The 15,128-nt window shown below is 38.6% G+C and overlaps 2 protein-coding genes across 2 annotated transcripts in view; one reads left to right on the top strand and one right to left on the bottom strand.

The window, feature by feature from the left end:
- zfyve26 (zinc finger, FYVE domain containing 26) overlaps window positions 1-8,277 on the bottom strand; it is a gene marked incomplete at its 3' end in the record, with an annotated part of 28,223 nt that extends 19,946 nt beyond the window's left edge. Inside the window, exons 1-11 of the mRNA XM_079262604.1 lie at window positions 8,194-8,277; window positions 6,972-7,245; window positions 6,761-6,836; window positions 6,477-6,563; window positions 6,247-6,378; window positions 5,187-5,526; window positions 1,589-1,713; window positions 1,252-1,416; window positions 725-813; window positions 468-619; window positions 121-327 (exon numbers count right to left, since the gene is read on the bottom strand). Coding sequence (XP_079118730.1) covers window positions 121-327; window positions 468-619; window positions 725-813; window positions 1,252-1,416; window positions 1,589-1,713; window positions 5,187-5,526; window positions 6,247-6,378; window positions 6,477-6,563; window positions 6,761-6,836; window positions 6,972-7,162 — 1,564 coding nt within the window. The 5' untranslated portion in view covers window positions 7,163-7,245; window positions 8,194-8,277. The remainder of the gene's footprint in view (window positions 1-120; window positions 328-467; window positions 620-724; window positions 814-1,251; window positions 1,417-1,588; window positions 1,714-5,186; window positions 5,527-6,246; window positions 6,379-6,476; window positions 6,564-6,760; window positions 6,837-6,971; window positions 7,246-8,193) is intronic.
- A 903-nt stretch (window positions 8,278-9,180) lies between these two features.
- Window positions 9,181-13,910, top strand: LOC306772394 (galectin-related protein B; the record flags this gene model as incomplete). The annotated part of the gene is made up of 4 exons (XM_079261843.1): window positions 9,181-9,293; window positions 9,660-9,745; window positions 11,023-11,203; window positions 13,767-13,910. Exons 1-4 carry the CDS (start codon window positions 9,267-9,269, stop codon window positions 13,908-13,910), a joined length of 438 nt encoding a protein of 145 aa, XP_079117969.1. The 5' UTR covers window positions 9,181-9,266.
- Between the last annotated feature and the right edge of the window lie 1,218 nt (window positions 13,911-15,128).

The following is a 15,128-nucleotide window of genomic DNA, read 5'->3' as shown; positions in this document are numbered from 1 at the left end:
AAAACCAACAGCATGTTTAAAACATGGTTTTATGACAGAGATCATCAAACTAAATGAGCAAACAGAAAAGTTTACCATCACTAAAATATCCCTGCATTAAAGTAAAGCCTGCCTTCATACCCTCTGAGGACGCTGATGTCTTGTTTTGGTCCATTTCTTCTTCTGAAGAGTGGTGATGCTTCAAAATCTCACACTCTGTGCAGTTTGAATATTTATGAGCATTTACACAGAGTGCATAAATGGCATATTTCATGGTACAGAACCCCTGGAACAAAACTACATTCTTCTGCACACCAGGGCTCAGAGCAACAACTGCATCTGTATCTTCTGCAGAAAAATTGGAAAGAAAAAAAAAACAAAACAAATATAGGAATGATTACACACGTTACATCCCAATATGCATTATTATCTAAGGATGCATTAAGTCTCAGTTGGACTAAAAAAAAAAAACCCCAAACAATATCAACCTGCTTCAGGTAGATTTGGCAGTTTTTGGAGAAGATCTAATATCCTGCGTTCTTCAAACTGAGCCAAAGGAGTCAAAGAGTGTAGAATATAGAGGGCTGAGTGATTGTCCAGTGTGTGGAGCTGTGCTAGCAATGCCTCCGTGGAAATCCCTCTGCACACACACACACAGACAATATACGCAAAAACATTTTTAACAACAACTAAAAAAAATTAGCTATTTAAAATTAAGCTTTAATATGGGAAAAATTAGGCTTACGGATTGTTATTTTTACACCATTCAAGTACTTCAAGCTGAGATGACAAAAGATTAGCAAACTCCTGCAGAACAGCGTCTTTGGCTGCAGCCTGAAGAGAAAAACATAAAAGCAAATCAGCAGCCAAAATAAGATATGTGTGTCCACTAGAGCAGTGTTTCTCAACCACTGTGCCGTGGCACACTAGTGTGCCGTGGCACACTAGTGTGCCGTGAGAAATGATCCAATTGCACCTAATTGGTCTAAAAAGAAGAGAGAAAAATCACAAAACTTCCTTTTCTTGTGTTTATCTGATGGCTATGTCAGACTCTTGGATAAGATGGATTTAAAATATTGATATCGGCTTTTTTTTTTTTTTTTTTTTAAATTTGGTTTGTGCTGTGCCTTGTGACTTTTCAGTGGTAAAAATTGTACCTTGGCTCACAAAAGGTTGAAAATCATTGCACTAGAACCTACTCTGCCTTATTCTACTCTACTCTGTTTTTTCCACTACAGGTTCCCCTAGCTGAGTGGATACTTTCGTGTCGACCTGGTCTTTGTGAAGGATGGTGAGAAGCATCTGCGCTGAGCTCAAGCTGCGACACTGAGTCCATCCCAGCAGCAGCAGCAGACGCGACAACGGCTGGAACTCCCACCGCAGCAAATCTTTCAGCTGACCGAACTCCTCATGTTTAATCAGGTCAAGTGCAGTAACCTACAGGAAGGAACATGTCTTATTACATTACTGAATTATATCACATGCATTTGCTAATCCGTTTAACTCGACCATGATGATCCAGTCTAAATTATGAAAACAAAACCATTGAAAGAAGACTTTTTCTTCTCATATAGTTTAAAGCCTGGTCACTAAATTTGAAGTAACTCACCAAGACCTGCTCCAGGAAGTGCTTTCCGCGATTAAGGCACTCAAAAAAGATGGTCTTCCAAGAGGACGGCCGATCCTTGTGGCAACATAAACTGAGGGTGAGTTTCTCTGCTTCAGGAAGTTCCACTAAACAGGGAGATACAAACACATTTAATCTAATAAGGCAAAGAAATGAAAGAAATAAAACTTTGCTGTTTTTAGCTAAATCTAATAACAGAACTTTGTACGTGATGCTAACGGAGATGCAGCTCTACAAAAGTATTTTTTTGCAAATTGACTGATGAAATTAAGCCTGGATGGGATGAGAAGAGCTCATCATGTTAGCACAAATAAACCACAATTCTCATAATGACTGAGAAAACTAGACATTATTCATACCACCTTCCTCAAGCCCACACACTCACAAATTCATTTCAACCAAATACACTTATCAAGCTAAGCTAACATTTCCACAAGATTTGCAAACCATCCACTGTGTGTGGGTGTGTGTGTCCAGTATAAAAAAAAAAAAAGTTGCTCTGTGAAAGGAAGAAATACTTGGACCAATAAACAGCTGAGAACATTTTTGTCCAGGTGGATTCATAGAACTGTTAAACACCCAGTTGGTTGATTACTGAGCAATTGCAAAGAGCCAGATAGCTTCAGATACTGTGAGAAGACACTGCTTTCCTCTCTTCTTTGTGGTTCTTCAGATCAGTGTGATGAGCCCCACTATTGCCTTAAGAAATTCTGGAAGACACAGCGCTTTAATGGACCAGAACCAGACTGGGGAACAGGGACACAGTGGAGATTTTAGGTATCAGAGCAGGCAGTATTTAGTGACATTGGGGGCTGCAAACAAATGCTAATTTGATTCATATTAAGTGTATTCATAAAAAAATAACAAGTGAGCCCTGAAGTCACCTGCAGGTGTGAGTAATGTGCCAGACTGAGAGCCTTTTCTGAAGCGTTGCTGCAGGGCTCCCGTAAAGTCTTAGTCTGCCATTTTACACAATGATAATTACAAGGAAACCAGCTGCAGATGTGATTTTCATCTGATGCAGATTATTTCTCATTAATAACACAGAAGAAGCTGGAATGAGAACTGATGCCACTTATGTAACAGGATGGCTTTGCAGACATTATTAAAGCTGGGGTGGGTAATCTTGCTTAGAGACATTTTTTTTTACTCTAGGTGAAGTGGTTCCTCTTCCTGATAGCAGTCTGTACATTTTGTAATCATGAACAATAAGAAATATAGTTAGACCCCTCAGTTGACTGTAAATCAGCGCATACCTGATAGCCACACCCTGTATATAAATAGCGTTAGGATGATACAAAGTATTGAAGAAGAAACTCGGAAGGCAAACATGGCGACCAAAATCAAATCAGTTCTTCCTTGTGACATTTCCAACAACTCCTGAAAATTGAATTAAAATCCGTCCATAATGTTTTGAGTTATCTTAAACATAAACAGATAAACAGATAAGGGAAAAAACATAACCTCCCAGGAGGAGGTAGGAAAAAAAGTCTTGGACCACACAAGGAGCAAAACCAAAGGGGTGGGGGGAGGAGGAGCCAAGACAGGGTGTTACTTTCACATCTTGTTAGTTCCCCAACATTACCTACCCCAGCTTTAACTATGATTTGGCAACAGACCTTGTGAATATCAAATAAAGTCTACCAGACACTCAGAATAAAAGAAAAAAATAAAAGAACAGAAAGAAAACAAATAGAAAAAAAAAGTACAGTTTAAGGTGTCACATGCAGTAGCTGCTGACATGCTGTTAAAACTGCTGCAACTGGACAGCCACAAAAGCAGAAGTGGGATTTAAAAAGGGTGATGTCAACTCTTCCTTTCAAACTCTGCAACTAATGAATGCTGAATCTCAGACTTTAAATATCTCATCTATGCCATCCAGCAAAAGCCAAACACAGGAAGAGCAGAGAGGGGAACTGATTTATAGGAACAGGTTTCTGCATCAGAAAGTCGCCTGGTCAACTTTTCTGCTAAATGCAGGATTACTATTGATGATTATTAATTATTTTAAGTGAAAGCTGCAGTGTCTTTTACTATATAGGTTACATTAAAGCGGGTTGTTATCTGTAAATCTACACAGTAGCACAAAGTTAGCGGCAAATGCTGTCCATCAAATACAGTGATAATTTTACATAAATAAGTTTATACACTTACTTTCAAATGTAAATTATTTCTATATTTTAGTCAATAAACACACTTCCTGGCCAAAACCAAAAAAAAAACAATAAAAAAACATAGCTAACAGGAACAAACTCTCCACTGGAAACACATTGCATTAATGATATATAATCTGAATGATGTCTAAGAGTCTGTTCACACTTTGGCTGTTTAGTCTGATATAAATGGACCGCGGTTTGTTTTCAAGAACAGAACGATTCATTTGGCGCAACAGGAACAACAACTGTACTCTGATGTGGAACAAAGAAGTGAACTCTGGTCCGTTTGAAAGCAGGGGGTCTTGGTTTGCTTGCAAACGGGACAACCCTGGGACCAAACACAAAGACTCTAAACCGCAACAAGGCATGAAGAAGAAGAAGGAAGTGATGAAGATTGTTTGGATAGGAGGAAAAACAAAGTCAACAGCATGTGTTCAGAAAACGTATGATCTGCACACCACAGTAAAACAAGGGATTCAAAGACAATAGCTGTGTATGTGTCTAATTTTCCTGACTCGAAGAACTCACCGAAAGGAACCGCGATGACCAAACCTAACCCATGGATATCTACTGTTGAAATCTGGACCCGACCCATTCCTGTATAACCCACAACCCGACCCGCATGCTAACACATCACATAACTGTAAATACAGACCGTGTGTTAAGGAGGAACATGTTACCAATCCCAAACTGTAATTAGCCTAATTTCATTTAAAGCCATTCATCAAATAAGACAATCTATAATTAGTAACTAAAATATGAATCATTTACCTAAAATCATGAGAGGCAACTGAACTGTGCTGCTTACCATAATAATCTGAGTTCATGGTGTTCACGGTATTTACTTCAGAACGTTCACTACATCATATTCATAATACATATAATTTAGTTAAATATGATTTGAGCCATGTGAAATTATTGCATTTGCATTATTGGTTAATGGTCAATAATAACAGAAATGACAAAACAGGACGAAGGTAAAATCTACATTTTTCTTCACACGAGGCCTGAAATCTTGTTTTTGTGCAGAGATGGCTCTCGGGGAAAATGTGTATAAAAATGATCTTTTTACTCATTTATTCTACTAAGTTATTCATTCAATCTACATTCTCCCTAGAAATGTGTGTGAGTGGTTGTTTGTATCTGTGTTGGTGCTGCCATGCTGGCCTTTCGCCTAGAGGCTGCTGATAGGCTCGAGGCCCACGCAACCCTGCATTGCAATAAGAGGTATAGAAAATGGATGGAAGCATTTTTATACAGTTTTTTTAGTGTTTTCTCGTATTTTCCAAAGCAAACCACCCGTTGATTTCTTTGTAATCTCATTTGTAATATCTGTCAACCACTCAAGATGGCTCACTGCTGCTAATAAAGAAAAATCAATCTCTCATATGACATCATAAACACTGATATTTCCAACCACATACCTTGTGTTTTAGGGGAGTTCTTCAGCAGATAATCCCTCTGCAGCCTCAGAGCCGTGGAGCAGTAAATCAAGATGAGATCATCACATTGAGGGCGCAGAAACGAACTGAGGATCCTCTCCTCTTTCAGGGGTCCCTCCCTGGCTGCCCACAGTGCTTCACACAGTGCCACCAACTGCACATTGCCTCCATCTGAGCTTTGTGGCACGAGAGCCAGCACCGTGTAAATCTCCTCCACCCACTCCTCCAGCTTCTCTGGTCTTTTTGCTGGATGTCGCAGCTTCGTCATCAGGTGTTGGATGAAGGTGTGCTGCAGAGTATGGCCTTCGATGCATGGCTGGTCCTGCAGGAGAAGGGGAGGGGATGAGGAAAGTGGGAAACAAAAAGTTTTAGAGCTGCAGTAAGCACATCATATGGTTAAATATTCTGAATAAAAAATAACCACGGAAATATAAACCAATGCAGAAAACAGTAAACATGAAAACTTCAGGGTTTACAAGTGTTGAAAAATCATTTTGAACACACGATTACAGCATGCTTACTAAACTTAAAGGCCTTAAATAACAGATAAATAGATGAACAGAGATGAATCTGAGTATTCCTCAGATGCAGCTCTGTTACAAGATCTGCTATATTGTGAACCCAGTCTTTTTTTCATTTTATTTTAGCAAATATAAAAATCCATTAATCACATACAAATAATTCTGCATATAAATAAAATCTAAATATGAACTGCAGCCTTCATGTGACTCTTTAGATTACACATTCAAATCCCAATAAAAACAAAAGTGAGATGATCTTTTATGGATCACCAGACTTTGCAGATAATCCGAATAGTAATACTAATATACCCACATCATCATAATCTCTCACTAAAATGTTCAAAAAAAGTTTTTTGTATGTAGATGTATATCACTCATCTCTTCATTTAGCATTATTAAAGACAAAAGCAGGATTTAACAGGATTAAAATGCGCCTGGTCAAACAACACCAATGTTGACCACATTGCTGACTGTAATTTTTAGTTAGTACTGTAATTTATATGCGTTTTGCGTGTGACTACCTGTAAGAAATGTGCTAAAGTCTGGGCAAGTCTTGGTTTCTTTTTCTCCAGCAGGGTTTTTATGCAAGACTCAGCAGCAGTAAGTGTTGTAACTGCCCTGGACTGTTTGGCCAAGAAAGCCTCCTGCAATTCCTGCAGAGGGATAATATAGAGATTATTATCAAAAAGAAAAGAAAACATCTTTCCTTTTCAGGTGTCTTTCAACCGTAGCCAGGATTGAGGAAGTTAACCTTGATAACAGTCTCTGGTATGCCCTCTGAGCCCAGGTCCTCCAGGAGAAGTAGAAACTCCAACTCTCGCCTGATGTGGGGAGGAACCTGGAAAAACAATGGCAAAAAAAGAGGAAAGGTGTCACGTTGTTGTCATACTGCAGCACAAATGCTTTCAAATGCATATTAAGCTTATTTTACAACTGTTTTATAAAAGATATACAAGCCGTTTCCAAAGCTCAATTTGTTACAAACCAAAAAGTTTAAAGAAATCAGTTTTGTTTAATACAAGTTGTCTGTATTACCCGTTCTTCTGTCCAGTTCTCCAAGACCTGCAGCCAAAACCAAGCCAGTTTATGTGGACTGCCAACTGACTCCCATCTACAAAACCATTTACCACACACAAGCATTCAGTTAAGAGTGTTAAACATTAAAATGTGAAGACAAAATAAAAGAAATACTATAAGACATCATGAAAAAAAGAAAATCAGTATGTGCAATAATAATAACACTCACTTCAAACTGTAAGGTTGGCAGATAATAGCTTTGATTATATCTAACAAGTTTTTTGAAAGTCCTCCTGTTGACTTAACCAGTTGTGGAACACAGGCGCTCGCCAGCTCCCACTCCCCATGCTGCAGGCACCTCTTGAAGTACTCAAACAGGTCCTGAAGCGAGGTTTCAGCATCACAGCCGAGTGGATGCATGGTCACTGAGATACTCCTCCACTCAGCCGTCACAGTTAAAGAGGTGCTTTAATTACCAAGGTGCACCCTTATGCATCCTTCATCTGAGATACAAAGAAAAGGCTGCTTAAAACAAAAACATTAGGATTTTACACAAACGTTACTGGCGATTAGTTACTTCTTTGTATCCATTATTCACGTTACTAAATAGGTTAGTGTTGCAGTTACATGCTTTTTTTTTTTTTTTTTTTTTTAACATCACTGGTGATTTGTTGTCCTTAATAAACTAAATAAAATCTAAGTTCTATGTTTGAAGTTTACATCATTTGATTGAGTTTGCATGTAAGAAGAAATGTACAACTTGCACTGTCTTGCAGATAGGTAAGCTTCATGGATTTAGGTTTTAAATGCATAATGCAGTTCAGTTTCCATTCTGATGGCTTCTTTTTAATGTGGCTTCATAAAACCTCAAGTAAAAAGCTGTTGTAAAGTGCATGAATGTTTTATATTATACGGTTTTCAGACATTTTCATTTAATAAACATTTAAACTGTACTGCAAGCGACACATTTAGCTTAATTTAGAGCAAGACCTATTATTTGCAACCACTTCCAGGAAATTAAATTTTAATCTGTTAATTTTATAAGTCTGCTTTATTCAGTTGTTTGTTACCAAAACTAAGTCAATCGATCTACAGTCTTTCAATCCCATCCCATTTCACCCATCCATCTTTAAGTTGACACTGCACCGCGCATGTCAAAGTTTTGGTATTTTGTTTCGCTACTTGTATACTGTAATGTTCAGACAGAAACGTGGGACACACCTTAACACAACCACTGATGTTCGGGATAATTCAAGGCGATCTAAAATGTTATAATACTCTTCGTCAGTCGTCTCTTCCATGCTACTCTCTAGTTTGCGTAGTATTAGCTAAATTGTTTCTTGCTACACCTGAAACAAGTCAAACTAACTTCCGTAGCAGCGCGCAAAGGCTTGTGCGTATTTTGTTAAAAAGCATTGAGAAGTTTGTCAGTAAGAATCAGGGATACTTACTCATTTCTTTTCGCTGTTTCTCAACGAAAGTGCTTGTTATTTACGTTACAAACCTCGGCTGTCTCTCGACCTGTCTTACTAGCTGCTTAACGACGGTCATGTGACTAAATCAGCTGATTCTCAGTCGCTGGTTGGTCAAAGGTTGGCACGAGGTGGGCGTTCCCAGGAGGGTTTTTTTTTTTATACTGTTGCATTTGTGTGCAGTCGGAAAAACTACATTTACATAGAATATTTTTCCATAATAATAGTTTAACAAACAACCAGGGATCACATGAGAGTTGTTTGGCTGGGAATATGTTTTACTTGCTCCAAGCTCCTGCGTCTGCAAGCTAAGGTTTAGAAAAAGACACGAAGATACAACTAAATCTTAAGCTCACAGAAACCGACAGAATAATGAGTTTGGTAGTTGTTACTTGTGTGCCGCCTTGAAGTGTCCTGTGCTTGTGGTCCTACACAAAGAGTGTAAACTATTATATTTGCTAAGACATCCTTTTAAAGAGTTGACAATTTCTTCTGTCTAATCTTATCAAAACTAATTTGATGTTGCAACCTGATCGACTGTAAAATGGTCCCTCTTGCAGGTGGATCTCACCCTGCTGTTTTGTACAATTTTATTATAATTTTTTACAAACAAAATAAGTCATGTAACTAACTAAAGTAAAAAAAAAATTTTTTTAAATAAAAAAGCTAAACTGAAGAAATTACAGGCTACCTGCTTAAAGTAGAAGAAATTCATGAGCTGAGTTGTAAGTGAACGCATCAGAATCAGGTTTGTGAGCATTTTGTATTCTGTTATAAAAAAAAATGCTGATATCGCAGTTCAGCTACAGGGAAGCAGAAAACCGATAAAGTGGCAGTGAAGAAGGAAAGCAAAGTCGACATTAAAACTGTTTTGAGTGGTTTAAATGAGTCCTTCTTATGTGCAACCGACTCCCACCATCATCCCCAAACAAGGGAGCCAGTCTCTATGACAACCTGGTACAGGCGGGGTTTGCCAGCTGGGGGCAGACTCAGTCAGTCCTCAGTTGGTATCTCTGCTCCAAACCTCCACACTGCATCACGCCCTGAGTGGAATGGAAGAACAGGACAAGAAAGGAAATGTATGTAGCTTACCTTTATTTATTGCTCGAGGTATGCATTGTAAAATGTCTGCAAAAAAAATGTTGCATAGATCAAATGAATTTAGCCGTTTAGGATGGTGAACAAAAATGCAGACGGATAGTTTGTGCGGCTGAGTCGCAGATATTTTGAGATCCGGATCAATGAAGCTATTGTTCCCACTGATGCTACAGATTGCAACACACCGCAGATGGACACCGGCTGGATCCGTGATGAGAGACCAGCATTAAGTCGCTTATATCGGCTTAATAATAAAACAATGGCTCTGTTGTGTAGAGGTATAGGCCTTAATCCAATGAGTTCGCTGATCTTTATATATATTTATATGTATATCTATTGTTTCACAGGGGGAGTATAGCGGAGAAATCAAAGGTGGACTGAGGCCTTCAATGAAACTGGTTGTCATGGGGATCGTTAACAAGAAACCAAAAAGGTTAGTCCATGCAGTTTTTCTCATGTTCATAGTGTTATTTTGCATATTATAGTCATCAATAGCCAACTAAGTGTTGCACACATGACATGACAGCCAATTAAAGGTGAGGGATAATGATGACCAGACTTACATCTTTAAAGCAGATCCTGCATTTGAGTGCAGCTCAATGTTCCTTATTTGGGGCGAAAAATCCCCCATGCAATGTTTTTCTCTGATCAAGGTTAGTCTGCTGATATGTGTGGGAGAACTGCAAATACCTTGACATTTTTTAGAGTCTTCACTGGAAATGATTTAGCTGATAAGGTCAGGATGTGGTTTAGTTGTTCAATGTGCAGCAAAAGAGGACAGTTCTGACAGTTTTCCAAATAAAAAAAAATCTGTGCAAAAAAAAAAAAAAATAGACTGACAGCTGTTTTTATGTCAAGATGCTTATTTTCAGCTGTAGAGATAAAGAATCCTAGATGCTGAACATAGATCCTTGCAGCTTTTTCATAGCCACAATAGCTGCAAGGATCTTTTCATCTTTGCTGACGTGTTGAAGATTTACTGGATGGATTCAACAATGTCCTGATGTAGGTTGTCCGATGATACAAAATCAATTCTCCTAAAACACTGAACTTGTCATTTTCCTTCTCAGAAGCTGTTTCAATTGTAATCTGTAATCATTCCTAGTCAACAGTCAAATCAATAAAAATAACAACACATAAGATTTCTTTTCCAAATACAGGCAAAGACACAGAAGCATTGAGGAAGAAATAACTGGGAAATTTTTCTTAAAGCAAAGTAGCCACAACATAATAACTTGTCTTAGTTTGATAAAAGTACAAGTGCTGTTTTTATTGAGTAACACCTGTCCCTGCTGCATTACTGTGCCATTATATATTTATAAATTATTCACAGAAAGCACATACACTACATTTTGTGTAGGTGAAGAATACATTGATACTTTTTATTATTCCAGATAGTTAAATGTTAGAAGATATAAAATCCAGTTGTGTTTATTCCTCTATAAATACAGATTAAAAATAAATGTCTAATTAGGGATACCAGCCAACATGGTTCATGTTGTGTTAAGGTTAAGTTTTTCTACAATAAATCTTTGTAATTTGTCATGAAGGCCAGAAGATGGCTCTGTTCTGCTGTTCTTCATAATAACTTCATATAAATTAAATACATTAAAAAAAAAACTTTAAGGTAAACCTTTTCTCTTACTTGTCCTTGAGCCATGTGTTCTGTACCACACTGATGTGTCCGTGATGTTGCTTTGGCTGATGCAGCATTGAGGTGATTCTGTCCAGTAAGCCTCAGGAGGAGGAAACAGAGGGCGACGTGGGTTTGCAGCTGAAGGTCAACTTCATGGATAAAGCTGTCCAACGCAATGCCCGCTTGGATGGAAAGTGGGGTCCATCTGAAAACACACTTTCTTTTTTTCCTTTTGCTGCTGGAGAAGCCTTCAAGGTACTTTTATGCCTTGTTTCACTGAAATTTGAAGTAATGTGTTTGATCTGTGAGTTAACAAACAGCTTTGATTTTGCATGGTCGGCATTTTAAAACTGCACTGTAAGCAAAAATGGAGACCTCAGTTTGATCTGTGGTATGACGAGGGATTATCGATCATGCCACAGTTCATTCTTTTAATCTCAGGACTCATCATTTCAGATATTTGATTGTAAATTCTTAATGCCTTTGGTGTTTGGTTTTTTTTTGTAAAACAATGTGAGGCTTGCTTTCTGATTTGCTGAATTTATTACTCCACAAAATATGTACAAAAAAAGAGTTGCAGGAAAACAGTTAAAGAAATGGATGTTTTAAGCCATCGTGTCCACTACAGTAGACACCAATGTTTGGATGGTATATTTGCAATTTAGCCACTTCACATTGGGAGAGTCACCCAACACACTGCCAGTCATTGAAGAATAAAATATAAAATTTCAGATGTCCAAAACTTTTTTTCTAACATACAGACAGCAGTTTCAGATGTCATGTTATATAGGGTTTCAGAAGTTTCTGCAAACTAATGTGGTGGGAAAACTATGCCATATTTGAAACTCTGAAAATGGTCAATGTGAAAACAGCAAGAGTGCAACAAGATGTATGAATCTCTGAAAATGTGAAGCTGTTATATATATGTATATATATATATATATATGTATATATATATATATATATATATATATATATATATATATATATATATATATATATATATATATATATATATATATATATATATATATATATATATATATATATATACACACACACACATATATATATATATATATATATATATATATATATATATATATATATATATATATATATATATATATATACTACTCACAAAAAGTTAGGGATATTTGGCTTTCAGGTGAAATTTATGGAAAATGCAATATGTTCATGCTACAGTGATATAATATCATAAAAGTAAGACATTTATGTAGAAGGATGCACTACTGATTTCCTCATCTCAAAAAATTCATTCAACACAAAAGGTAACAACAATGGTAGTTACACCACAACAAAAAATGTGAACGTCTCAATATCTGGTCATGTGCCCTTGAGCATCAATTACAGCTTGACAACGACGTCTCATGCTGTTCACAAGGCAACTTAATGTCTGCTGAGGCATGGCATCCCACTCTTCTTGAAGGGCAGCCCTCAGGTCATTGAGGTTCTGGGGTGCAGGGTCTCGAGCCTCTACACGACGGCTCAGCTGATCCCACAGGTTTTCAATGGGATTCAGGTCTGGAGAGAGTGCAGGCCATTCCATTTGAGGTACACCAGTCTCCAACAGCCGTTCCCTGCATCGATGCAGCCTCGATGAGCAGGAGCATTGTCGTCCATGAAGATGAAATTAGGCCTGTGCTGTTCATGTAGGGGCACAATCACTGGATTAATGATGTTATTCAGGTAGTATGGGCTTGTCACTGTACCATTCACAAAGTGTAGGGCAGTTCTGTACCAAGTGGACACCCCTGCCCACACTGTAACACCGCCACCACCAAAAGCTCGCCTGGTGACAACAGTGGCTGATGCATAGCGCTCTCCCTGACGTCTCCAACATCGTTGCCGGCCATCATTTCTGCTCAGTGTGAATCGACTTTCATCAGAGAACAGCACTGAGGCCCACTGGTTCCTCGTCCAGCGTAAATGCTCCCTGGCCCATGCAAGACGATGATGCCTGTGCCTGGTGGTGTGGTCAGGTATCCGTGCAGGTCGTCTAGCACGCAGACCACGCTGATGGAAACGGTTTCGAATGGTCTGACGTGACACTTGGGTGCCTCTCACCTCTCTTAAACGTGCCTGGAGTTGAGTGGCATTCATCATCCGGTTTCTCAGGGCAGTGTTCACAATGTAGCGGTCATCAGCACGGGATGTGGCCAAAGGACGTCCACTTCTAGGCCTTTCTGTGACTCTTCCAGTCTCTCCATATCTCTGTTGCAACCTGCTGATGACACTCTGGGACACTCCAAGCTCAGTGGCCACTTCTGTCTGAGAACGTCCTGTTGGAAGCATCGCAATGGCAAGGGACTGTTGTTCCATTGTTAGGTGTCGTCTTGGTCTCATGATGTCAAAATGTGAACAGCATGATGAGGACAACTGTTTAAACACCAGCTCTAATTGAACCAGGACATTTATTGGTCAGTTCAAGGATCACACACCTGCCGTGATTTTTGCCGTTAAGCTCCTTGTTAGAGAACAGCAACTTGTGCAAAATTTATTGAAACATTTAACAGTTGGACATGTGCATTTAAAAGCTTAGAGAAGATCACATTAAGTTCACCTGGACAGGTTTGAATGCATTTTAGGCTTGTTGTGAAATTTCACCCAAAAGCTGAATATCCCTAACTTTTTGTGAATAGTGTATATAAAACAGCTTCACATTTTCAGAGATTCATACATCTTGTTGCACAAGTCTGGCAATAACTTTTCATCTCTTGTTGACTTCTCTACTGCAGCTTTGCTCTGTATGATTCTTCTGTTGTAAATACCTGACTGTACTTCCTCCTACTGACAGATGGAGATCGTCTGTGAGCACCAGCAGTTTCGTATCTTGGTGGACGGTCAGCCTCTTTGTGGTTTCAACCACCGTCTCTCCCAGCTTGCCTCCCTCACTGCCTTACGAGTATTTGGGGACCTACAGCTCACCAAGGTGGCCTAATGCCAGCGTCTCACCTACAAATAGCGGACATGAGGATGCTCTGGGACAGTACATACAATACATACAGTTAGAATAGATTGTGTAAATGCATTAACCCATTACGGGGGATGTTGTGTTTTCATTTTCAAACAAAGTTACGCCAGCCTCGTCATCATGCGTTAAGACAAAAGTGCCTTCACTAAGATTACACGTCTGGGGACTTGAAGCTAAAGACTGAATGTTACAGTCATAAATGTCTTAATCCAAATGAAGAATGTGATTCCAACTGATGTGAATTGTTATAAACAATGTGATCTATCAAACTGATTATCTCTGAGCAAATGCTGTACAGACATAATGAGCCACTAAAAAAAAAGTGCTACATCAGTTTTTGTGATTTAGAAAAACAAGATTTCTGACATCTGTCTATGACTTCTCTGGATTTAGCCTTTGAAAGCACTTACGTTTACAAGCGCCTGCATGAACAAATGCTTCTGAAGTGGATTATGTAACAAAGACTGTCATTTCATGCCCGATTTAAAACTACAAAAACAGTATAAACCAATGTGGGTAGCCTACTTAAGCACACACCACTAAACAAATGCAATGCTCTTTTTTTCTTTGTGGGAAGATTCATTTAAAAGCTGGAAAGATTTAGTCCCACGTTCGGTGATTGTACCACTATCAACCCTGGCTTTGAAAACACACATTAGTTTGTGTGTTTATCACACTCATCTGGCACTTTTCATATGAATGTTTCATGTTGTCATTACTTCATTGCAATAAATCAGCTTTGTTGTTATTTTTTTTTGTCGTTCTCTATTTGTATTCAGATTAGATTCTGTCCCTAATGTCATTTCTACAGAACTGTACATGACTGGGTTGTTGCCTCATTTATGATTTCACCGGAACCAGTAAAGACAACACCAGCTCAGCTTGAGTCATTCAGATAAAGGCTTACCTCAGCATGCTGGGTGGGAGTGTCTCTCTGTGATTGCTGGGAGCGCCTCAAGCTTTAAGTTTTGTGATTGTGACAAATACCTCCTGAGGCTCCTCTAGTCACTGCTTGCTATGTAATTCCTCTCATAGCTAGACTCCATTCAGTCCCCTTGCCTATAATGGACTCTTCCCAGTTCACTGAGTTCAATTTGAAACTTTTTAAAATCTTTTAACACCACACCCAATGTCATGTTTTAAAATCTGTTTCATGATCATACAAGCCAAATAATGTCAGATATC

This window comes from Telmatherina bonti (genome assembly GCF_933228915.1).
Source record: "Telmatherina bonti genome assembly, chromosome: 22".
In the NCBI taxonomy this organism is placed as follows: Eukaryota; Metazoa; Chordata; class Actinopteri; order Atheriniformes; family Telmatherinidae; genus Telmatherina; species Telmatherina bonti.
Note: the sequence above shows the minus strand (reverse complement) of the source record. Positions and strands in the feature narration are given on the sequence as shown.